Source organism: Aethalodelphis obliquidens, unplaced genomic scaffold (genome assembly GCF_003676395.1).
Source record: "Aethalodelphis obliquidens isolate GAN/ISIS:26980383/991018 unplaced genomic scaffold, ASM367639v1 scaffold30, whole genome shotgun sequence".
Taxonomy (NCBI): domain Eukaryota; kingdom Metazoa; phylum Chordata; class Mammalia; order Artiodactyla; family Delphinidae; genus Aethalodelphis; species Aethalodelphis obliquidens.
Window position 1 is genome coordinate 1,625,870 of NW_020837974.1, and position 24,810 is coordinate 1,650,679.

Below are 24,810 nucleotides of genomic sequence, written 5' to 3' on the forward strand. Positions count from 1 at the left end.
CAGGGAGTGAGCTCCCCAACTTGGAGGTGTGCAGGCAAGATGAGCCCCCTCGTTAAGAGCATCTTGTTGGTGACAGATGCCACCAGGTGGCAGGAGGTTTAACATCTCCCAGGCTCCTTCCTGAGAACAGCTCATTCTAACTCTGCGAGGAGGCTGGTCCTTTCTGGTTTTGCATAGATCACCCGGACTCAGCCAGTGGCTTCCTCTCCAGGGGTCCCCAGGCTTCCTGCCCATACCCCCAGGATAGCCTTGAGCACGTCGATTTGGGGGGCTGGGTTTTGCTCTTCCAGCTTCTCAAGCCAGACCAGGGTCCACTCTCCCTTCCCTTTGGGGGCTCTTGCTGCCCCCAGAATGAAATGTAGCCTCTGTGGCATCTGGGCCCTACTGGCCATTCCAGCGGCCAGGAGGGTAAAGCAGGAGGTGGCAGAGAGGGTTTGCCAGGATTGGGGGGTGGGGGAGGTGCAGGGACTTGGCGTGGTGGACCCCTGGGGTGAGGGCACCCACTTACAGCACCTCTGACGCTCCCACCTCCAGCCTGCACCCCTTTTCCTGAGTTCAAGATGCAAACATCCAACTGTTTCCCTGATGTGTGTGCTGTCACTCTGCACGCAGAATACCAGGTTCACAAAATTCGCTCCCCAAACTGTTCTCCTCTGGGTATAGTGGCACCACCACCCCCTCAAATGCCCACCTAGAAATCGGGCATCACACTCGACCCCTCCCTCCCCTTCTCCCTCCATCAGCCTACCCTCTCCGTTCTGTCCCCCCTTTCCCAAATCTCTCTTGATCATCCTTTTGCCCCCACCTCCTTTCCTACCACCATCTGAGCCTAAGGCACATCATCGACGCCGGGACCGCCGCAGTGCTTCCCAGCCGGTCTCCCAGCAGAAATGCCGTTAGGGGCCGGCACTCTGCACACACATTTCTCTCATCATGTGTAAACGCTGTGGGAAACGGGCGTCATCATTTCACACCTTATACAGATAAGGGAACTGCAGCTCGTGAGAGGCTGGGAGACCTGCCACGTTCACACTGCTGCGTTGTAATCGCCTTAGCATCCGGGGTGGGTTCCGACCACTTCTGCATTACTCCACACCACCCACGAGACGTCTGAAACAGAAACACGGCAGTGAGGCTGGGATAGGGCTGAGGGTGCGTGAGTTCAGATTCATCAGGAAGGTTCACCTGTCCATTCTCCTGGATTATCTTATCACCTGCAAAGGAGGTGAGGGGAATTTGCACTTCTCATACCTCTTCTTCTACTACTTCTTCTTCTTCTTTCCCTAGCTGCCTCTAACGGGAGCAGCTGACATTTCCCAGCCCGAGCCACAGTTACGTCTATCTTCTTCCATTGCAACACTGCTTATGAAAGCAGAAATAGCTGTAGTCGGTACAGGACATCATGATAAACTAAATCATGGAGACTGGGCCAGGCTGTGGTCAGCCCTTGGGAGGCTGTGGCCTTTGCAAAGAGGCCCAGGGGTCCTGAAGGTGGGCCGCAGTCAACGACGTTGCTGTGGGGAAAGATGGCCAGCTGGGGTCCACCAGCTTGAAGCAGCTCGGGGACTGGAAGAGGGGAGACGAAAGTCACAGTGGACGGGAGCTGGTCTGCTCACAAACCCCTCACAGCAGGTGCCCTTTCATCAAGGAGGTCACTGGGGTGCAGTGGAGCTCTGGCTCTGGAGCCCCAAATCTGACTTCCAGTCCCAACTCTGTCACTTACGCAGCTGTGCGTCTTCTGCTAGTTGGTTCACTTCACTGAGCCTCTGCTACCCTCTAGGTAAATGAGGAGGTAATATGTAGCTGTTTCAGAGAGGGTAAGTAAAAATCTAGGTTGCTAATGTAAGAACTGGTTTTTCTTTTAATGGAGGTGAAATTGACTTAAGATAAAACCAACCCTTTTAAAGTGAACACATCAGTGGCATTTAGGACGTTCGCAGTGTCGTGCAACCACCAGCTCTATCTGGTTCTAAAACATTTCATCACCCCAAAAGGGGGCCTGGCCCCATTGTGAACTTGCTCCACCTTCCTTCTCCCCACTCCCAGGGAAGGGTGGTATTTATCTCAGCTCCAGGTCCAGTCAGCTGAGACCCTCACCCGGCTTCCTGACCCTGAGTCCTGGCACACACCCAAACAACCTTGGTGCTCTGTTCACATTCCCAAGAAGGCTTCTGCAGTGTGAGGTTCTGGCTCCTGGGCACCTGAACATCTACTTAATTCAAAGAAGCCTTTACCAACACCCCCAGGGGTTGGGCCTGGGGAATTCACGGGGAAATTCATTACAATTCACAACATGCTTTATCCTGGCAAAGGGTCTGAGAAGTCTGGCTGCAATTAAACATTTAAAACTTTATTTCCTGTGCCCTGCTCTTATTTGACCAGAGAACCCTTTCATCTTATGAAGGGGGCACCCAGAACCTTCTCTGCAGGCCCCCATTTCAGGGTATATGTTGGGAATTGCTGGCCTAGTGGAAACGTTAATTGAGCGCCTCTGAATGCCGTCCTCTGGGTAAATGAGTTCATCTTCATTATGCACCACTTCTTCATAATTAGCAAAATCTTGGCTGGAGGAAATTACATTTCAAAAGTTTTTTTTTTTAATGGAGGTGTAATGTATATATAAGCAAAATGCATCCTTTTGAGTGTAGAGTTTTGGGAGTTTTGACAAACATATACAGTCATGTAACCACCACCAACACCACAATCAAGATAACAGAACAGTTCAGTCACAACTGAAATTTCCTCATGGCCCTTGTTAGCTTTCCCTCAGAAGGCAGCCCACCCCCACTGGGAGGAACCATGAACAACTTCACTGACAGAAAAAGTTCTGTGGACAAACAGTGGAAACGGCTGCACAAAATGTGAATGTACTTAATGCCGCTCGGCACACTTAAAAATGGCACTATGTTATGGGCATTTTACCACAATTTAAAAAATCAGTGAGAACCACGATGGGAGTGCTGACGATGCATCAGGCTTCACACGCTTCACACGCACCCTCTCACCTGGTGTCACTATAGCTCCCTGCAGGCTGAAGTCACGACCCTACTGATGGACTTGGACACAACCTCAGAGAGGTTCAGCCACTTGCCCAAGGCCACACAGGGCCCGGCAGCAGGATCCTCAGCAGGCAGTCGGTGCTCGCGAACGGGTCGTGTAGACAGCAGGTGCTCCCTAAGTGCTGGCCCGCCGGACCCGAAAGGCTGCAACGGCTCGCTGGTCTCGGGCGCCGGGCAGCACAGGATTGGCCGCTGGGAGGGGGCGGGGCTCCCCGCGGCCGGGGGCGGGGCCGTTCCCGGCCGTAAATACGGCGCCACATGGCACTGGTTGGGGAGGCCCGGGGCGGTGCGGAGGGCGCAGGCGCACTGAGGGGGTGATCCTCGGCCTCCGTGGCCTCTCCGTGGGCCGCGATTTCTCGCGAGAAGAGGGGCGGGGGGCGGGGCCGGTGGAGGGGCGGCCTCGAGACGGTCCGCCGTTCGTGAGGTGGTGGAGGCGCGAGCTGCGGTGCGAGGTGAGGGGAGGTGAGGCGAGGGGCGCGCGAGGTGAGGCGAGGGGCGCGCGAGCTGAGGCGAGGGACGCGGGGCGAGATGAGGGGCGCGCGGTGAGGTGAGGTGAGGCGAGGGGCGCGGGGCGGGGGTCCCGGCGGCGCGGCGGGTCCTGCCTCCTCAGCCGCCTGGGCGGGTCCGGCGCGGCTCCGGGCCGAGTCCCCGCGCCGTCGCTGTGTGACCTTGGCCGGGCTCGCACCGTCTCTGAGCCCCGGTCCTGTGGGGATGAGGGAGACCTGGACGGGGCGTGGGGCGCCCGGCGCGCCGCCCATCCGCGGTGGGGCTCGCGGCTGTGGTCAGCTGCCGCCGTCGGGGCTGGTCCCCGCCCGTTTCTGGCCGCCCGGCATCTGCCCTGCAGGGGGGCGGCGGCGGGGCGGGGATCCTCCTTGCACGCTTGTCAGCTTCCCCCTTGGGCTGTTCGGGAATGTGGAGGGAGGAGCAGGCGCGCGGGGTTCCGGGGAGCCCTTGGGGGGTCTCCGAGCGCGGGGACCGCGAGTGGACGCCGGGGCGCACGGGTCCCTCCAGCAGCCTCGTGCAGGGGGAGCCCCCGCCCCGGTGCCCTGGCTCGCCCGAGGCCGTGGGCACTTCCTCGTCCCGCTGACCGCGGACCTGTGACTGCGGACCCGGCGGATGCGGGCGCGTCCTGGAAGAGTACCACTCAGATGACGCTTTGCGCCAGAAGCAGCGAAAGGAAGCCATGTATTAGTCGCTAACAGTAGGACTTATATCTTCCATTTGGGCTCCTAGCCACCAAGACATGTCCCGCAAGCCGTTGGCTGGAGCCGAGGTTCCGTCTGGCGCGGAGCACAACAAGCCGTAGTGTTCCCGCGATTATTGAATTATTTATGTTATAATTCGACGCCGGAGAGACTCAGGAGACCCGGGATGAATGACAATGTGGGCTGGGGGCAGAGCGGGTGCAAGCGCATCTTTAAGGGTGCTGTCCCCACACGTGTGGGTCCGGGCAGGGGGAAGCTGGGAAACAGCTCGGCTGGTCCTCACCTGCCCCCAGACCAGGGCACAGTTCAGCCCTTCGCTGTGAACGCCTGGCTTTGGGAAGGTGACTCAGGGCTGGTGTCAGTGTGAAAAAGGAGATATTAGGAAAACTTTTTTCTTTTTTTTAGTGGTTTGAGAGGCGGCAATTTTATTTATTTATTTGTCTGCCTTGGGCCTTCGTTACTGCGTGCGGGCTTACTCTAGTTGCAGCGAGCACTCTTCATTGCGGTGTGCGGGCTTCTCATTGCGGTGGCTTCTCTAGTTGTGGAGCACGGGCTCTAGGCGTGCAGGCTTCAGTAGTTGTGGCACGTGGGCTTCTGTAGTTGTGGTGCATGGGCTTCAGTAGTTGTGGTGCATGGGCTTCAGTAGTTGTGGCACGGGGGCTCAGTAGTTGTGGCTCGCGGCCTCTAGAGCACAGGCTTAGTAGTTGTGGTGCACGGGCTTAGTTGCTCCACGGCACGTGGGATCTTCCCCGACCAGGGCTCGAACCCGTGTCCCCTGCATCAACAGGGGGATTCTTAACCACTGCACCACCAGGGAAGTCCGGGAAAACTTTAAAAAATTGAAGTATAATTGATTAGCGTTGTATAAGTTTAAGATGTGCAAAGTGTTGATTTGATACACATATATTGCAACATGATTACCTCCAAAGTGTCAGCTGATGCCAAGGCAAGTGTTACCTGAAGGTAGCACTACTGAGAACTTAAGAGAGTGCCTGCATGGACACACATGGATGTTTATTTTTCTTGCCAGATGGTTTATAAGACGTTGGGCTGTAATTTTCAGGCCAGCAGTACTGTTCACTGTTAGTCAGTGTGCGCCTACTTCATTGCCTGAGCAAACGTTGAGCCTCTCATCATTTGTAAGATGCCACGTTGGGCTAGATGCTGGTAATATGATTAACCTGACTATAATACCATGTGATTAGTGCTGTCATCTAGGTGTTTACAAAGTGTGAAGAAAGAGGGAGCAGCTAAACTTGTTTCTTGGTGTTGTAGAGGTTTCCCATAGTGGAGATGACATATGAATTGGACCTTGAGAGACGAGTGAAGTTTGGGGAGAACATTCCAAGTAGAGGCAGCAGGGTACGTGGAGGCGTGGAAGTGAATGGGACGTTTGCGGGGAGGGAGCAGTGAGTCCCTGTGTTCATTGTGGGTTGGGGTTTGAGGATTGAAATGGAGGCTAAGACCAGAAAGAGGTTTCTGACCAAAGGGCCTTGCATGCCGTGCCGGGGAGTTTGGACTTTTATCCTTCTGGTGAGGAGTAGTCAGGGTTTTGGGTGGGATGTGAGAGATGCGTTTTAGAAGAGTAACACTAGTGAGAACAGAGGATAGATCCAGGGCATCAGGAGATGGAGACTGAGCTGGGTACGTTTGAAGAGGGTGTGGGTCAGGACAGTGGCTGAGAGTTGAGAAAGGCGTCAGCTTGAAAGAAGCAGGAGAATCCACAGTGCGATGGCGCTCTGTGGGATGTGGTGAAAGGGAAAGGAAAACGGCAAAAGTAACCAAGGTTCTCACTTGGGTGCTGAGGACGGGGCTGGTACCTGAGATAAGGAATACTGGAGCAGGTTTGGAGAAGGAAGGGGCTAAAATGCATTTGATTTTTAGACTTGCAGAATTTGCAGTATTTGTGGGCCATCCTGGATGAGATGTGCTCGTGGGGAGAGAGAATGTGTCCGGGGATGGAATCCTGGGGAGTCCAGCGGGAAAGCGATAGATGGCAGAAGAAGAGCATGTTGGATGGCTGATGGTGGGAATGCAGTTTACTGTCATTACCATACAGTCACCAAGGCTAGTGGGTGATTCTCTTCTGGAAGGGTCTCCAGGCTGAGGTGCCATTCCTGGATGAGAGACTGTTACTGATAATGTACTGAAACAAATGCTGCTAGTTGATAATTTGTTTTAAACTTACATCTTTAGTTTCAATTTTTAGATTGTTTCTTTATCTTTTTCTTCAGAAAGTAGTGGTTAGTTTCACGCTTACTTAGTGAGTCTGTGGCTGCAGCCAGGGCTGATGGTTCTCCAGTCATTTGCCAACACATGTGCTTAATGATAACTGTCTCAGTAACTCAATACTTCCTGTAGTTAACCAAGGTGGTGGTTTCTGTAACTGTTTAGAGAACTTTAAAAGTATTTCAGAGAGGAATAGGAAGCACCAGGTGCAGCTGAGCGGGGCAGAGGGGCTGGACTGCTGTACTAAACCCAAGAGGATGAAGCGAGTGGAGCCTGCTTGGCTCCCAGAACACTGTCAGTTGGTACTTTTCCTTCCAGACAGGACAATGGAAGAGTCTTTGGGGAAAGTGAGTAGTCTGAGAAAGGACCTAAAAATAGTGACATCAGAGGGTCCACAGTAAGGAGGCCCAGTTGGATCACTCACTAATGAAGCTCATAATTAATAACCCCTTTTTAGGGTCCAGAGCTTCCAAGTTCTTTTAATCCCCTACCCCTTAAATAGGAATAGATAACCAAAGACAAGTGAAGAAACCTCTGATTTGGAAGATAGAGATCATAACACACACTTGGAAGCAATAGAGAGTGTGCAGGAAGCACACTTAAAAAGCATACTGTCACTGATACACACATGGAGATAGAAAATATCGCATGCAAGAGACAAGAACAGGATGCTCTTTTTTTTTTAAAGAAGCATTCAGAAATCCAAAAAGATAACACACGGATATAAAAAATACAGTGGAAGAAATAAAAAACTCAGTAGATGAAAAGGTTGAGAACTCAGGAAATAGAACAGAAAAACAAAGAGATGGAAAATGAGAGAAAAAAGAAAAAGCATCCGATTAGGCAATTGACAGCTGAATAATAACAGTTTCAGCAAGAAATAAAATGGGATAAAATCATCCACAAAATGATAAGGGAAATCCTAGAACCAAAACTTTCTGCCTTTTTGAAGGGGCCCACTGAGTGACCGGCACCATGGATGAAAGTGCAGGTATCCTTCACTCACCCGTCTATTCAGTTCCCAGTTTGGATATTCAGAGTGTGGGGGGCAAGTTTGTATAGGGAGGGATACCGAGTTTCTGATAGTGGCTAGTAAGAGTTTGGGAAGCAGGTTTATTTGGAAGTGCATCTGAAGCTGTTTCAGAATTTGCATAGTGAGAGTTCGCATGGAGAGAGAGACGTGCACACTGGCTCCAAGACACGTTGTTGTGAAATTTCAGAACTCTGGACAAAGAAGATCATGCTAGCTTCTCAGAAAGAATAAAGACAGGCCACCAACAGGTCATCACGGGATGAAGCAGAATGGCTCCGAACCCATCTTTAGGAACATTGGAAGCTGGGAGACAAGAGAGCATGACTTCCAAAATTCTGAAGGAAAATATTTTCCACCTTGAATTCTAAACTCAGGCAAAGGAGGATATAATAAAGATATGTGCACAAGTCCTCCAAAGATTTGTCTCATGTATTTTAAAGAAGTGACTGGCAGGCATACTCTCCCAAAATGAGGTGGTGAATCTGGAAAGACAGGCTAGAGGAGACAGGGTTAGCCTCAGAGGAGAGGTGAGAAGAATCTGCTGGATGAGATGGAGAGGCTGGGATGCCAGCCAGGCCAGGTACCAGGTATGAGAGCAGGTATCTTGGGACCTGAGCCTCGAAGTTTCCTCCAAGAGATTTTTTGGGGAATGTGAAATTGATGGGGCACCTGATGCTCTGGAACATCTGGAGAGGAGATTTAGACAGTTGGCAGAGTTGGGGCTGTATTAGTGATTAAGTACATAGAAAGCAAAGCACGCGAAAACACAAGACTGTTAACTAGTTCCAGGGAAAATAAGCCGTTGTGCAGGAAAGAAAGATAATTACGGTGTACTGCAAGGCTCAGCTGTGAATAGCCTTTGTGCAATGATAATAATTTATGTAAACATCGAATATTGCTCTAATTAAAATGCTGATGTGCCTGTCTGGAGGAGGCGTGGAGATGAGAAGGGCATGGTTGTTTGGAGGGCCCAGGGGAAGAAAGAGAGACTACCTTTCTGCCAGCTGCCTGCCACTGTTTGGGGAAGTCAGTAGATGATGCTCAAGCTGAACCATCGGTTATCGCCCAGGGCTATTGCTTAGAGGTCGGTGGTGACACCGAAAGATTCAGCTAATAAGAATGAGCGAGAAAGATGGAGGTGGGTAATGAGAAAGAAAGGGACTGGGGACTGTGTGTGTAGTAAACTCCTGGGACAATTTAATCCTTTAGCATACATGCATAATGTTGATCAAAATAAAGAAAAATCAGTAAGCTTCCAACTCTGATGAAGGAAGAGGCCAGACTCTTGCCTGTTGTGTGTGCAGCTGGGTCACTCACCAGGCTGTCTTTCTTATCAGGCAGAGTTTACTTGTTCTTATTTCCTCTCCATTATTGCCATTGTTCTCTGTATCCTGTCTCTTGCCTGTGGTCACATATCGGAGATTTGGTGCTTTCTTTAGCTTTTTCTTTTCTTTTAACTTGTTATAAAGGAATTGTAAAACATATCCAAAAGTAGAGATAATAGGGACTTCTCTGGTGGCGCAGTGGTTAAGAACCTGCCTGCCAACGCAGGGGACACGAGTTTGAGCCCTGGCCCGGGAAGATCCCACATGCCACGGAGCAACTAAGCCCGTGCGCCACAGCTACTGAGTCTGCGCTCTAGAGCCCGAGAAGCACAGCTACCGAAGCCTGCGCGCCTAGAGCCCGTGCTCCACAACGAGAGAAGCCACCGCAATGAGAAGCCTGCGCACCACGACAAAGAGTAGCCCTAGCTTGACGCAACTAGAAAAAACCTGCGCGCGGCAACAAAGACCCAACGCAGCCAAAAATAAATAAATAAATAATATATTTTTAAAAGTAGAGATAATAGTTTTTTGAACTCTTCTTTACCTGTCACCCAGTTTCAGAAATTATGAAATCAGGGTCAGTCATGTTTATCTGTTTTTGTTAGCATAACAGCTCTTTATTGAGTATCTACTGTATGCCAAGCACTATTCATAGCCTTGAGGCTACAACTATGACAAACTTTGAAGGGTCAAGTACCTCCCTTCTAAAGTTTATATTCTAGTGCAGATAGACCATAAGCAGATAAGCCAGTGAATATATAATGTTGGAGGTAATGACAAATGACATGGAGCAAAAACAGCCACGGAGGATGGGGCATGCAGGATGGGGAGTGATCAGGGAAGCCCTCACTGATGAGGTGAGCTTCATCAGAAGGAGGTGCCAGGTTGAGCCACAGGATTCCCTGGGTGTGTGCGGGCCAGGGGGTGGGAGCCTGGTTGGTGTGGATGATGAACAACAAGGAGGCCATTGTGGCTAGAGTGGGGCCAGTGACGGGGAGTAAAGGGGATGAGAGTGTGGGATCCCAGTCATGTAGGGCTTGTCATGGGCCACTGTAAGGACTGGAAATGGGAAGCTCTTGGACTCCAAAGATTGGAGGGTTTTGAGCAGAGCCATGACATGATCTGACTTTTAGCAGAATAACCACGGCTACTGGGTTTAAAGAGGATAATATGGGCAGGAGAGCGGAGGCGGGAGAACAAGTTGGACGCTGTTGCAGTAACGCAGGTGAGAGCTGGTGGTGGCCTGGGGGGCAGGGTGCACACAGGAGGTAGGGTAGTAGAGGGGTTAGGGTCTGCATATATTTGAAGGTAAAGCCCTAATCGGGTTCTTAAGCTAATCATAGTGAAATTTATTATCTATTTTCCCTTGAAATAATTTCTTTGAATTGACTTAACTCTGGGAAATGAGTTATTTGGATTCCAGAGTCAAATACCATGCAACAAGTGTTTGAGTGTTGCGAGGAATATAGAAGATATAGTAGACATGATCCCTGTCACCTAAGAACTTGAAATCTAGTTTGGGAATATGGGACTCGTGTGCCAACACTAATACCCTGCCTACTTGTGAAGTACCGACGGGGCTTAGAGACCAGGGACGAAGACACCAATGTGAGCAGATAGCCAAGTGTGCTGTGGGCCACCTCTGTGGGAAGTTACTTTATTTCAGAGGCCAAGTTTGGGCTCAGTTTTCATTCAGGTCTTCTGGGACGGACATCAACCTTTCATTCTCATCAATGTGCCCATTTATTACTTATTTTTATTTGGATACACTGTCAGATTTAGTTCTCAGGGTTAACCAAATACAAGTGAAGTAATTTTATAAGCAAATAAACCCCCAGTGCTGGTGGCACGGAAGTGAAAATATACCTTACAATGGGGGTTTTAATCCAACACCAAAGCATCAGTTGCAGGGCTGGGCCATACAGGGTGCAGAGAGTAAATGTTGAGACCACTAACAAACTTTCCAAATTTCTGTTGACTACAGTGATGAGACCCTCAGTGAATTATTTGCCTTTGCAAAGCTGGAAAAGAAGTAGGTAGTTTCTGGTCTCTTTGCCAGTAGCATAAATGAATAAAACTTGAAACATTCTTGGACTTCTTAATGAAGGTCATGTTACTTGATTTAATGCTCAGAAGTTGGTTATTTGGACAAGGAAAAGCAAATTTTCTCAGAAATAAAGGTAATAAAAATTTGAGTGTCTAGAAAAACCAACCAATTCTGCATTAAATATTTACTGTAGAGGCTGGTCGACTGTAGTGTTTGGGAAGGTAGGCTTTCAAATCAGTTGTTCAAATGCCAGCTCTGAACAGTTGTAGCTGTGTACACTTGGGTAAGTTGCTTGGCTGTTTTTGGTTTTGTTTTTGTGATACGTGGGCCTCTCACTGTTGTGGCCTCTCCCATTGCGGAGCACAGGCTCCGGACGCGCAGCCTCGGCAGCCATGGCCAGCCGCTCCGCGGCATGTGGGACCTTCCCAGACTGGGGCACGAACCCGTGTCCCCTGCATCGGCAGGCGGACTCTCAACCACTGTGCCACCAGGGGATCCCCTGCCTGGCTGTTTTGCCCCAACTTTATCACAATTACTGTGAGGATTAAATAAGTTAAGATGTGCAAGGCCTATAGCAGCACTTTGGAAAACATATTAGCTATTGTTATTATTATAAAATTAATTGAAATCATAACATTCTTCTTTGCTGATAACTGGCTATTGGTAGAAAACATGAGTAATAATAAAAATAATGTTATATTTATATGATACAAATATTTGAGGGCCAGATGAAACAGAAAGATAACTAAGGCCAACGGTATAGTCTAAAGAACATGCTTTACTATTTTACAAAACACTTAGCTGATATGTTCTCATTTTCATCCTCTCAGTAGCTCCGGTTAGCAGAAAGACCTTGATTGTTCTTGTTTTATAGGTGAAGAATTGAAACTCACACTTAAAGAGATATCCCAGGCCACTCAGCAAAGACTGGACTTGGCCTCAGAATTCCTTTCCTTTTCTTCCCGATCTCCAGATGTCTGTGTAGGACTTCAGTGCTGGTGTTTTTATCCTGTGTTGTAGAAATCAGTGACAGCTGGTTAGTTCATAGTGTTTGTGCTGAAGAGAAAAGTTTTAGCTTCTGGTGATTGACTTAATAAGACTGCTCACATATTCTTCCCCTTGAAATCAAATGTATCGAGGTATAATTTACATGCAATAAAATGCACACATTTTAAGTGTAAAGTTCTATGAATGTGGACAGATATATCTACCTGTGTAACTGCCACTACAAACAATATAATAGAACATTTCCATCACCCAGATTTCCTCCTGTCCCTTTGCAGTCTATGATTTCTGTCACTATTTTTGCCTTTTATAACCTTTGTATAAATGAAATCATGTGGTATGTACTCTTTTGTGTCTGGGTACTTTTGTTTAGTGTAATATCTGCAGGATTCATCCATGTTGTTGCATGTATTGATGTGTGAGTCCGTGGTTCACTCTTTTTTATTGTTGAGTAGTTTTCCACTGAATGAGTACACCACAGCTTGTTTATTCATTCACTTGTTGATGGACCTCTGGGTTCTTTTCAGTTTGTAACTATTTTGAGTAAAGCCACAATGAATATTCTTGTATACATCTTTGTGTGGACAGATTTCATTCATGGATATCGTCTTTGATGTTGTGTCTAAAAGGCATCACAATACACAAGGTCATTTAGGTTATCTCCTGTGTTACCTTCTAGGAGTTTTATAGTTTTGCATTTTACATTTAGGTCTATTATCCATCTTGAGTTAGTTTTTTTTTTTTTTTTTTTTTTTTTCCGTGGGCCCCCCCCGCTGCGGGACCCCCCCCCTCCCGCCGCGGAGCACAGGCTCCGGACGCGCAAGCCCAGCGGCCACGGCCCACGGGCCCAGCCGCTCTGTGGCACGCAGGATCCTCCCGGACCGGGGCACGAACCCACGTCCCCCACAGTGGCAGGCAGACTCCCAACCACTGTGCCACCAGGGAAGCCCTTGAGTTAGTTTTTTTGAAGGTCTGTGTCTAGATTCTTTCTTTTAATTTTTTTTTTTTAACATGTGATAATCCATTGTTCCAGTACCATTTGTTGCAGAAACAGACTGTCTTTGCTCCCTTGTATTGCCTTTGCTCCTTTGTTAAAAATAAGTTGACCATATGGGGGTCTGTTTCTGAGCTATCTGTTCGGTTCCAGTGATCTACTTCTCCATGCTTTTGCCAGTAGCACACCATTTTGATTACTGTAGCTTTATGGTAAATCTTGCAGTCGGGCAGCATCAATCTTCCAGCTTTGTTCTTCTCCTTCAATATTGTATTGGCTATTCTGGGTCTTTGGCTCCTACATATAAACTTTAGAAACAGTTTGTTGATATCCACAAAATAACTTGCTATGATTTTGGTTGGGATTAATCTATAAGTTGGGAAGAATGGATATCTTGACAATATTGAGTCTTCCTATCCTTTAGCACTTTGAACATGGAATATCTCTTCATTTCCTTAGTTCTTCTGATGATTTCATTCATCAGAATTTTGTAGTTTTCCTCATATAGATCTTGTACATATTTTGTTAGATTTATACTAAGTGTTTTTCTTTTGGGGGCTGCTCATAAATGGAATTCTGTTTTTAATTTCAAATTCCACTTGTTCATTGCTGAAATGTAGGAAAGTGGTTGACTTTTGTTTATTAACCTTGTGTCCTGCAAACTTGCTATAATCACTTGAGCCCGTAAAATTTTATAATTGGAAAAGTATTGATAATCTAAGATTTATACATCATATTTTGATGGTCAGTTGGGTCTTTATTATAGAACATCTACTGTTATGGATCTTACAGAACCTTCCAGGAGGTTAAAAACCCGCTTGATATTTTTTAATACAATCTTTTTGACTTTTTGAAAGTCTCAGCATAAAAAAAAGTAGTCTGTATGCAAAAAAAGTTGACATTAATTTTTTTCATAATAGCCAAAAAAGGGAGCTGACTCCAAAGTTCATCAGTTGGTAAATGGATAAACAGATAGTGGTATATCCATATAGTGGGGTACTGCCCAGCAATGACACAAGCAACAACTTGGACAGATCTCAAAAGCATCTTGCTAAGTGAAGGAAGCCAAATCCAAGAGGCGCCTTCCTGTATAATTCCATTTATGTGACATTCTAGAAAGGGCAGAGCTATAGAACTATGTACTGCCTGGAGCTGGGTGTTGGGGGAGGATAAGGGAACTTTGGGGGATGATGAAGATATTCTATATCTTAATTACAGTGTACATTTGCCCAAACTCATCAGACTGTACAGTTAAAAAGAGTGCGTTTTATTGTGTATAAATCATACCTCAATAAACCTGACTTAAAAAGGAAAAAAAGCAAGGTGCTAAAGTGATTTAATCAGGAAAGAACCGTCTTTTAAACAAATGGTGCTGGAATAACAGGATATCTCTATGGGAAAAAAATGAATCTCAGCCTCTCCCTCTGGAATACTTGTATTGGATAGTGGCTGAAATTCTCTGCATTTAACATTCCTTTCCACCATGGCAGATACATTAATTTCCATTTATTACCACCCACTGTTTAATTCTCACTGGTTTGATCACTTGTATCTATAATATGTAGTAAATACACACACACACACCACACACACACACACACACACACACACACACACACACACAAACACCCCAGTCCATATGACAAAATAAATATTGATATATTAGTGAGGGTTCTCCAAGGAAACAGAACCAATAAGGTATGTGTGTATGTGTAAAGGGATTTTTCATGAGGAATGGCTCACAGGGTTATGGAAGCTGAGTAGTTCAGGCCCCGGAGAGCTGACGGTGTGCTCCAGTCTGAGTCTGAAGGCCTGAGGACCAGGAAGACTGCTGGTGAGAGTTCTAGTACTCGTCCAGGCCTGAAGGCATGAGACCCGTGTCCCGGCTCAAGGACAGTCAGGTGGAGAGAGGGAATTCTCTCTTCCTCTGCCTTTTTGTTCTATTTAGGCTTTCAACAAATTGGATGAGGCTATCCCACACTGGGGAGGGCCATCTGCTTTACTCAGCCTACCGATTCAAACATTAATCTCCTCCAGAAACACCGTCACAGACATACCCAGAATGTGTGACCAAACTACCTGGGCAGCCATAGCTCAGTCAAGTTGACACGTAAAACTACCCAGCATATACCACCTGACCTTTTTGTACTGTAGTTGTCAGTTCTGCTATCAAATTTTGGGACGTGCCCTTATACGGGTCTTAGTATGGGTCTGGCCTTGTGGCCCTCTATTCTAGATATGTCAGGATGACACACATCTGAGTGTGAGGGAGGTCAGCCCTCAGCTGCACACCACCCCATCTTCCCGGATTCTTGCCTACTATTGGTGTGAAGGCTCCTTGAGACCAGCAGCCTTATGTGGGCGGCCAGCACTGGGTGCTTGCTTCCTGGGGCTGCCAAGCTGCCCTTGGCATCATATCCTGCCATGTGTCAGAAGAAATGTTTAACCCCACCTTGAGCTAAGAAACAGCTCTGCCTAGCCACAGTGTTTTGGTTTAAACCCAACCTAATTCTTTCATCAGTAGTGTTTACAACGGCCTTTGACAAAACCCTTGTAGAAAACCAGCCCCCCAAAGATGAAACTTCTGGATAGACTTTGCTGTCAGGTCTGTTGCTGCGGGCAGAAGCCTGAGACTGATATGCAGCGCCAATCGTAGATCACTTCCTCTGTGAAGGTTCTTCTTGCTCTGCTTCTTCAAAACTTGGGGGGCTTTTTGTTGACTGCGTTTTGAAATAGTGGGAGATTTATGTTCGGAAACAATGCCCTTATTTTTGAATGAAAAATTACTTTATGAGGTCATCGTTATTCCCTGACATGTTTCTGAAGCAGTCTTCGGTTCTCAGCTGGCTTTCCCCACTGTGCTGCTCTCACCCCCAGAAGACAAGGAAGTGTTACCCAGACTGTCCAGCTTGAGCTGCCCAGGCACCTGGACCAGAAATCCCTAGATGTCCTACTCCCTTTTAAAAAGTAAAACTTGTTGCTGGCGATGCTATGTGGTAGTCTTGACTCTACTCTCCACTCTTCCGAGAAACTGGGAACTTGTGCTCCATGAATACTTTAAAGTAGCCACAGCCCTTTCTTCTCGAAGGACTACTCTCACAGGCCATTTCATACACTCAGACAGTCTTGTTTCCATGCTGTTTTTGTGGCATGTTTGAGGTTAGAAATGACAACACAAAGGACTGCCCTGTTCCTTGATGTTAAAAATGAACCATGGCCTCAGCTTCATCGGTAAACGCTGCCTCAGCTTGGTGTGTAGGCGCTCATCCCCTTGATTTAGAAAGGCCTGGAAGGGGCTGTGACGTGGCAGGACTCCAGGGCAAGACAAGGCTCTTGGGACCAGTCTCCCCACTGAATAGCCAGACAGGTTTTTGGCTGTCCCAGGGGAAGACCTGTCTTGCTTTTGTGCAACAGCCCCCCAGTTAGAAATTTTTAAAACTTTGCTTAATAAGCAAATTGCAGGTGAAGTTGGCTTGTGGAGCTTTTGCACAAGGTTGTAAGGGTAGCTTGTGGCTTCGGCAGCTGGCTCCAAATTTAGCCTCTGTACAGCTCTCTACGGTATTTAGCTTTGTTTATTTTTTACAGACTGTCCTACATTTGCCTTATTCATTCAACAATACCTCTTGGAAATTCCTCCAAGTCCACTGTTACAGCTCTAATTCATTTTTTTCCCTCCAGTTTGTTTTTATTGTAAAATACACGTAACATAAAATTTACCACCTTAAAAAAAAAAATTTTACCACCTTAACCTTTTTTTTTTTTTTTTGCGGTACGCGGACCTCTCACTGTCGTAGCCTCTCCCATTGTGGAGCACAGGCTCCGGACGCACAGGCTCAGCGGCCATGGCTCACGGGCCCAGCCGCTCCGCGGCACGTGGGATCTTCCCGGACCGGGGCACGAACCCATGTCCCCTGCATCGGCAGGCGGACTCTCAACCACTGCGCCACCAGGGAAGCCCAGCCTTAACCATTTTTAAGTGTACAGTTCAGTGACATCGAGCATATTCATATTGTTGTGCAACCATCACCATCATCCATTTCCAGAACTCCTTTTATCTTCCCAAACTGAGACTCTGTCCCCATTAAACACTAACTCCCCATCCCCCTCCACAGCCCCTGGCCCCCACCTTCTACTTTCTGTCTATGAATTTGACTCCTCCAGGGACCTCATATAAGTGGAATCACACAGTATTTGTCCTTTTCTGTGACTGAGTTATTTCACTGAGCATCATGTCTTCAAGGTTCATCTATGTTGTAGCAGGCGTCAGAATTTCCTTCCCTTTTAAGGCTGAATAATAATCTATTGTATGGATGGACCACATTTTGTTTATCCATTCACCCATTGATGGACATGGGTTGCTTCCACCTTTTGGCTACTGTGAGTAATGCTGCTGTGAACATGGGTGTATAAATATCTCTTCAAGACCCTGCTTTCAATTCTTGTGGGTATAGACCCAGAAGTGGAATTGCTGGATCACATGGTAACTTTATACGGCAATTCTATTTCTGATTTTTTGAGGAACCTCTATACTATTTATGCAGTGACTGCAGCATTTTACATTCCCATTAACAGTGTACAAGGGTTTCACCTTCTTCTCATCCTCACCAGTACTTGTTTTCTGGTTTGGGTTTTTTTTGCTTTTGTTTTCAGTAGCCATCTTGGTGGGTGTGAGGTGGTGTCTCCTGTGGCCTTGATTTGCATTTTTCTGATGATTAGTGACATTGAGCATCTTTTCATGTGCTGATTGGCCTCAGTTTCTCATATGTAAGAGGATTATGCTGCACCCCCACCCCAGATTGTGTGCAGAGGGCCTGCAGTAACATACGTGTGTAAAACGCGCATCTTAGTGCCTGACACACAGGAAGAGGTCGATAAATGGCTGCTGCTGTCAAGAAGATGTTATCAATATATAGTAATTCTCCAAAAAATATTTGACCATGTCTTTTCCTTGCAATTAAATTGAATTCTTACTAAATTATTAGTAAAGAGAGTCAGAGTTTTTACAGAATGTTGTAGGCACTGGCATTTATTAATGTGCATATACTACTGCTTGGCTGAAAAATAAGTCAAGGTATTTAGGCTATCAGGCCAGGTAGTTCTGGTACTTAGCATTATAAGTATGTGGCTGACAGCACGATCCTTGATCTGTGGCTATGCCTGTGTCCACAAGATGTAACTGTGATGCTGCATCACCTCTACTCTGTTTATTAGTCTTGATCTTAAAATTGAAAACTGATCTCTTAAATCACTCGACATTTTAAGTTACTTTTTCCCTTTGCTGCTTTCTCAGCCTTTGGCAAACTTTTTTTTTTAATATGGTTTCACCTTCATCTTTATAAACTGTTCACCCTTGCACATCCTTGAGAAGGGATGGTCTTGAAAACTTTAATGACATGGGTGCTTATGATCTAGTTTTAAAAACAGGCTGTAACATTTTGTGATCCTAACCGTTACCATTAAAAGCATATTAAAACCTGTTGCAGCATTGCTTGTTCTTATTCCACTCACACCCGCGACCCACTCGAAGGGAATGAGCGAAAGTACCAGCAGCAGTTGTGCAAGACACAGCAGGGTATTTCACCTGTAATCCTGTTTCCTGTTTCATAATGTCCGTAGTGTGCTTATTACCTTTATAATGTGTAATAATTATATAATAAATGTATAGCATATAATAAATATCTAGCTGTGTGACTCTAGCACATGGCCGACAGCCCTGAGGGGGTGAGAGGAGGTGTGATCGCCACCCCTCAGGGTGGGGGTCACCAGATTTTTCTGCTCTTCCTTTTTCTGTGGGAGCACATGACGAGCTCTTAGGGCTCAGGAAACACTACATGAAGGTGACGATGACCAGAGAATGTACTCTTCTCTGTCAGATGGTCGTTTCAGCTCCTTTTGTGTAAAAGCCCACGCCACCCTTTGTCTGCTGAACTGTTTGCCATAAGTATGTATTAATTTTTCCATTAAAAAAAGTGAATTAAGAGTGAACAACAACAAAAAAGAGTAAACAACAGCTGCAGAGGTGGATAGAGATTGCACCCAAATTTCTGCCTAATGAACTTTTAGGTTCATTTTATGAAAATGTATTAGATACTAGGTACATAGTCGAATGCATATGAGGAATATAGACTCAGAAGTGTGCACTGGGAGATGTCCCAGAGGGTGCACAATGTGGACCCTCCCCTAGAACACCCCAGGACGTGCTCTGTCTGTCTGTGCCCCGATGCCTGCAGTGATAGAAGTCCTAGTATGGCTTCAAAAACAGCCCGTTCTTAAGTGGTTTTGGCCCACTTATAATTATTAGTGTTCTTTCCTTAGGCTCGACTCAGTTTCTGAGTTGTATCTTCTGAAGCTGCTCTCTCTCCCACGTGACAGCCCTCCAGATAGCTGAAGCCCCGACACGAATGTCACTTCCAGCCTGCACAGCCCCTCCTCGTACAGGTGCTGTGGACCAGGAGGCTGAGAGCCAGCAGCAGCCTGCACCGCTCACGGCACACAGCACGCTGTCGGCCTCACACGGGGGCCCGTCTCAAGTGTTTGTGTGGATGACGTGTGCACAGAAGAAGGGGTTTGGGCGGGAGAAGGGGTGAGTTCAGCATTGCACTGAGCTTTAACTTTCTTGTTACCGTGTTTTGTTTCGCTGCGCCTCTCCTTTCATTCTCACACCCACTCTTCACGAGGGTCTGCGTTCCCGCCCGGGGGCTGGTCTGGGTCCGGCCTCCCCCTTTCAGTGCGGTGGTAAGGGGTCTCCAGTCACCTCTCCAGTCACACTCACCCTCTGGGCCTTCCTAAGCCTCATGGGTCACATCACCTGGAGAAGCTGAAGCTCCCCATCAGGCAGCCCCCCAAAGTCCACCTCACAGAAGGTGGAGGAGGGAGGGAAAAGCAGGGCCACTGGGTCTGAGACGGCAGCAGGCACCATCCTCTCAGGACCGCAGGCTGCGAGAGGACCTTAGCCTTTAACTTGGTTTCTGTTGCCTTCCAGCTTCCTCGGAGGGCAGCGTCTGGTCTCTACAGGAAGCTGAAGTGAAAGGATCCGGGGAAGAGGCCCCCGCATCCATGGACACAATGACCAAAAGCCGGTTCTTCCGCCTGTGGCTGGTCTTGGGGTCCGTCTTCATGATCCTCCTGATCATCGTGTACTGGGACAACATGGGCACCGCCCACTTGTACCTGCACACTTCCCTCTCCAGGCCTCACATCCTGCAGCCCTTCCCCAGCCCCAAGCCAGGGGACGGCAAGTATTTCACCGCCAGCATTGAGGAGATTTTGGAGAAGCTCCTCAGTGCTCATGCGAAGCAGAACATCCTTCTGGGTAGAAAGGTGGAGCAGCCCTCCCTGCTGGCCTCCAGCAAGCCTGTGCTCAGCAACATGGAAGAGAGTGTGAGGGGCTACGACTGGTCCAGCCACGACGCCCAGCAGAGCCCGGACCCGGACGGGCGGCAGGCCGAACGGAGGAGCGTGCTGAGGGGGTTCTGCGCCAATGCCAGCTTTGTGTTTCCCGCCAAGGAGCGCTCTTTCGATGACATTCCCAACTATGAGCTGAACCACCTCATCGTGGACGACCGCCACGGGGTCATCTACTGCTATGTGCCCAAGGTGGCCTGCACCAACTGGAAGCGCGTGATGATCGTCCTGAGCCAGAGCCTCTCGGACCAGGGCACGCCCTACCGTGACCCCCTGGACATCCCCCGGGAGTACGTCCACAACTCCAGCACCCACCTGACTTTCAACAAGTTTTGGCGCCGCTACGGGAAGTTCTCCCGCCACCTCATGAAAGTTAAGCTGAAAAAGTACACTAAGTTCCTGTTCGTGCGGGACCCCTTCGTCCGCCTCATCTCGGCCTTCCGCAGCAAGTTCGAGCTGGAGAACGAAGAGTTCTACCAGAAGTTCGCCGTCCCCATGCTGAAGAGGTACTCCAACCACACCAGCCTGCCCAAGTCGGTCAGCGAGGCCTTCAGTGCAGGCCTCAGGGTGTCCTTCGCCAACTTCATCCAGTACCTGCTGGACCCTCACACCGAAAAGCTGGCGCCCTTCAATGAGCACTGGAGGCAGGTGCACCGCCTCTGCCACCCCTGCCAGATAGACTACGACTTTGTGGGGAAACTGGAGACCCTGGACCAGGATGCCACCCAGCTGCTCCGGCTTCTCAAGGTGGACAGGCTGCTCCAGTTCCCCCCGAGTTACCGGAACAGAACTGCCAGCAGCTGGGAGGAAGGCTGGTTTGCCAAAATTCCCCTGGCCTGGAGGCGGCAGCTTTACAAACTCTACGAAGCAGATTTCGTCCTCTTTGGCTACCCCAAGCCTGAAAATCTACTTAGAGACTGAAGGCGTTAGGGGGAAATCCTGAACACCAAAAAAAAAAAAAAAAAAAAAGTGCTTGTGTTGTTACTTTAAACCTGAACGAAGGGCCTGTGGTACCGCGACCATCTCCCGGAGGATGGAGCAATGCGTTGCCACATATATTTTTATATGGCTTTGTTTCTCTCCTGGTGTGACACATCGCAGAATTCCACAGTGCTCCTGTTGGCGAGTCAGCTGGAAACACCTGGAATTGACCACACCCACACTCTCGTTTGTAAAATACCCTGCGATTTTGCAGTCTAGACTTGCTGTTTACTCCCTCCCTGTATTCATTGAGTACTGTGTTAATATTGTTTTTTAAGATTAATATATTTCAGATATTTAATATGAAAAGTGGAGAAGGAAATGGTGGAGTAAAAGGTTACATCTGCTCCTTCTGCCTGCGCTTGTGGTTATTTCGTTGGAGCAACAGGTGCTCATTCAGGGGCTCCAAGCAGCATAATGGCTGACGCTTAGGCCTCAGAATCTCAATTTCAGGAAGGGAGGGTTCATGGTCGTCTTCAGCAAAAAGGAGGAACTTGAATTTGAGATCAGGCGTTACTGTGTGTTTGTGCAAGGGTGGCAGACAAATCCTTCAAAAGTGAAAGCTCTCTTATTAGGTGATACATGTGAAAAGGGAAGGCTATTAATAAGGGTTTCATATTTGAGATCATATCGAAGGTAAATCGTACATCCAGGTCACAGTCACAGAGGCTGGATTTTAACTCCAGCTGCCTCCTTTAATTTGTCAGTCACGGACGTAAGGATTTGCAGTAGCAGGGACTGAGTTTATCCCTAAAATGCGTCCCCAGCATCAGCAGGGCGAGGCGCAGGTGGGAGTCTCATTGCCAAGCTGGCTGGTTCGATTCAGCTTCAGGGACGTTCCCTCGAGGACATGACTGACACAGGGATCTTCATGTTCGATGGCCCTGCCTTGGTGAAGGTGTCTGCTAGTCCAGGAAGGCTCTTTTTGAACATCTCGTTCAAATTCCTTTGCAGGTTTTGCTCTGAACCCGTAATTGGTGAGAAGCGTGCGGTCATTTTGTGGCGTTTGGGCATCACATTCGACCGTGTCTTCTTGATCTGTAGCATTTGGTCCTAGACGCCCAGTTCCTGAAGAGCTGGCAGAACACGTGGAAGGCCTCCCCCCGGGTGTCCTTGGCGGGTGGTGGCCCTGCTTTTCCCAGCTGCGAGGTGGTGCTGTGTGTGGCTGGAGCCCGGGCCTCCGGTGCTCACCTTGCAGCTTGGAGCTCCACAGTATTAGAAACCACCACTTCCTTTGGAAGCTTCCCTTCTCTCCGTAAGACAGTCGGCAGCCGGTACACAGACTTGAGGAGTCCAGTTTCAGAGTGCTTGTCTGAAGAGGCACCTGCCTCTGTGGGGAGTTTTTCACTGAAGTGCGTTCGTTTCGAGAATATTCAGACAGATGTCAAAACTCGTTGGGCTGTGAGCTTTTTAAGGGCAGGGCCACATCTCCTTCTTTCTATATTCCTGGTTCTTTGCATAGTTACCCAGTAGGTCGGTTTCTCTGGGTGTCGGAGGCATGTTTGCAGGGATGTTGAGGCCCAGGGACTGTTGGAGTGGATGCCAGCTGCATCCACACAGCCACCCAGATTCCTGTGCCAGGGCCCCAGCTGCTGTCTGCGCCGGGGGGACGACTCAGGATGTGATGGCAGAGAAGGTCCTCCTGGTCTGGGGGTGTGTGTGTGGGGGGGGGGTGAGACAGGCTCCAGGAGGAGAGGGGAAGCCCGCACCGCGCCTCTTTCTGGGGCGTGAGCCTGAGAACTCATTCCTTCTGTTCTGTGCCATTTCCCTGACCCACACAGTAGTATCTTGTAGAGGAATTGGGCTCCATGTTTTTTTCGGCTAAGATACTATAAAAACTTTTAAATGGATGCTGTACAATTAGACAATTTAACCAAACAGTTCCATAAACTTAAAATTCTTTATTCTGCCTCCGTCTTCCGGCCCTCATCAACACATTTACCCACAGTCCTAATAATACCGTGGTTTTGCGGTACAAAATCCTCTCTCGTGTCATCTCTGAACCTCCAGGGCGCTGTGCCTGTTTGCAGTCAGGGAGAGGGTGCAGGAGACTCGCCCAACACGCAAGGCTGTGGGCGTGCGAGCCTGCCCTGGACTTGGGCCTCCTGACCCTGGTGCTGTGCGTTTTCCACCTCACGCAGGTGTTCAGCACACTTGTTGGGGGCGCGGGGCGGGGAGGGTCTGTGAGAGAGAGGTACTGTTGGTCCTCCTTCCTCTAAAAGTGTCTGGTACACGTTTTCACGCACCGATACGGCATATCCACTTACGGCTTCTAGTGAATATTTAGGCAGTGTTCTGCCGTATTGCTTTTACCATCTATTTTTAAGGAATTTCTACTATTTGGAGAATTTTAGGCTTGTTTTTCAGCAAGGGCTGGGATCTCACTTCTCTCCCCAGTGCAGTTAGTGTGCACCTGCATCCATACTTTGGCGAAGGAGGGACTTTAACCCGACTCGGCCGCTAATGGGCAGTGAGAGGGGCTGCCCTGGCCTCCCCAGTGCAGGGGCTGCCCTTGGGCTGGTGAGCAGGGAGCACAGGGCTGGAAGGGGCAGGGAGGCATTCCCATCCTTGGGATGGGGCAGGAGCCTAAGGCAAGGAGGCCGGGCGTTTGGGGGACAGAGCAAAGCAGCAGCTGTGGGAAGCATGCCTGTCTGGCCCGCCTGCCCTGGGAAGCTCCCTTCTGAAGCACGTGGAGCCCACCTGAGGCTTCCAGGATTGCGCTTCCCTGGGTTTTATTAGAGGCGAATCTCTGCACTCAGACGTGGACACTGCTAACCCCTATCGCAGCTTGAGTCTCCTTCCCATTCATCCCGTGCCTAGAGCAGGGCCTGCACTCTGTGGGCACACGGTAACTGTTTACTGAGTGAGTGAGGAGATGAATAATGCTGCGTGAGCCTCGTTCCGGGCCGCGAGCCAGGACGGCTGCCATCCTTCTCCCCACGTGTTTAATAATAAGGTGGCCAGGGCTGGTGGCGGTTCGGTGACGGACCCTGAGTGGGCTTAGAGCTCACTCCCTGTGACTTCTAGCACTTTCTGAGCGCCGTGTTGTCTGTGGGGCTCATGAGGACAGCTGGCACTATTTCTGGGGAACTAAGTGTTCACCTCTGGTTCAGAGAATAATAACGTGTCTGTATTCCCTTCCTGTATTCTCTCTTCCCTTTGGAGGGTGCTGTCGCTTGCCTTTTCCTCTCAGAGAGAACGAGGATTGCTGTATTCCACGCTTGGCTCCCATGGCCCTCTGCTGAGGGAGGCCTGTGTCCGTCAGGAGTCGGCCAGGCTGCCCCGTCCCTTCCCTGCCCCTCACCCCCTACCCTCTTGTCACCTCGAGAGCCTTCGTGGGCTGGAGACCAGAGTGGAGGAGAGAAGCAGGCTGGTCCGCCCCTGGCACTGGCTGGGAGCTCGTGGATGTCTCCCTCGTGTGGTTCCAAGGCCCCGCAGGTGAAGCGTGCAGCCTGTGAGCATGCTGTGTCGTTCCCCAACAGGCACGTGTGCCCAGACATCTGCCGCCTTGGCTGCGCCTTTGTGGGG

At 48.9% G+C, this 24,810-nt stretch overlaps 1 protein-coding gene across 5 annotated transcripts; it reads left to right on the plus strand.

Moving 5' to 3' along the window:
• Window positions 1-1,202: 1,202 nt before the first annotated feature.
• On the plus strand, window positions 1,203-21,631 carry CHST12 (carbohydrate sulfotransferase 12). 5 transcript variants are annotated; one of them, XM_027125615.1, is made up of 3 exons: window positions 3,480-3,521; window positions 19,213-19,480; window positions 19,880-21,631. In XM_027125615.1, exon 3 carries the CDS (start codon window positions 19,954-19,956, stop codon window positions 21,220-21,222), a length of 1,269 nt encoding a protein of 422 aa, XP_026981416.1. In that variant the 5' UTR covers window positions 3,480-3,521; window positions 19,213-19,480; window positions 19,880-19,953; the 3' UTR covers window positions 21,223-21,631. The 5 variants fall into 5 exon arrangements, with proteins under 5 accessions (XP_026981420.1, XP_026981415.1, XP_026981417.1 ...); XM_027125619.1 differs by lacking the exons at window positions 3,480-3,521; window positions 19,213-19,480 and adding an exon at window positions 1,203-1,225; XM_027125614.1 differs by lacking the exon at window positions 19,213-19,480 and having other exon boundaries at window positions 3,453-3,521.
• The last annotated feature ends 3,179 nt before the right edge of the window (window positions 21,632-24,810 follow it).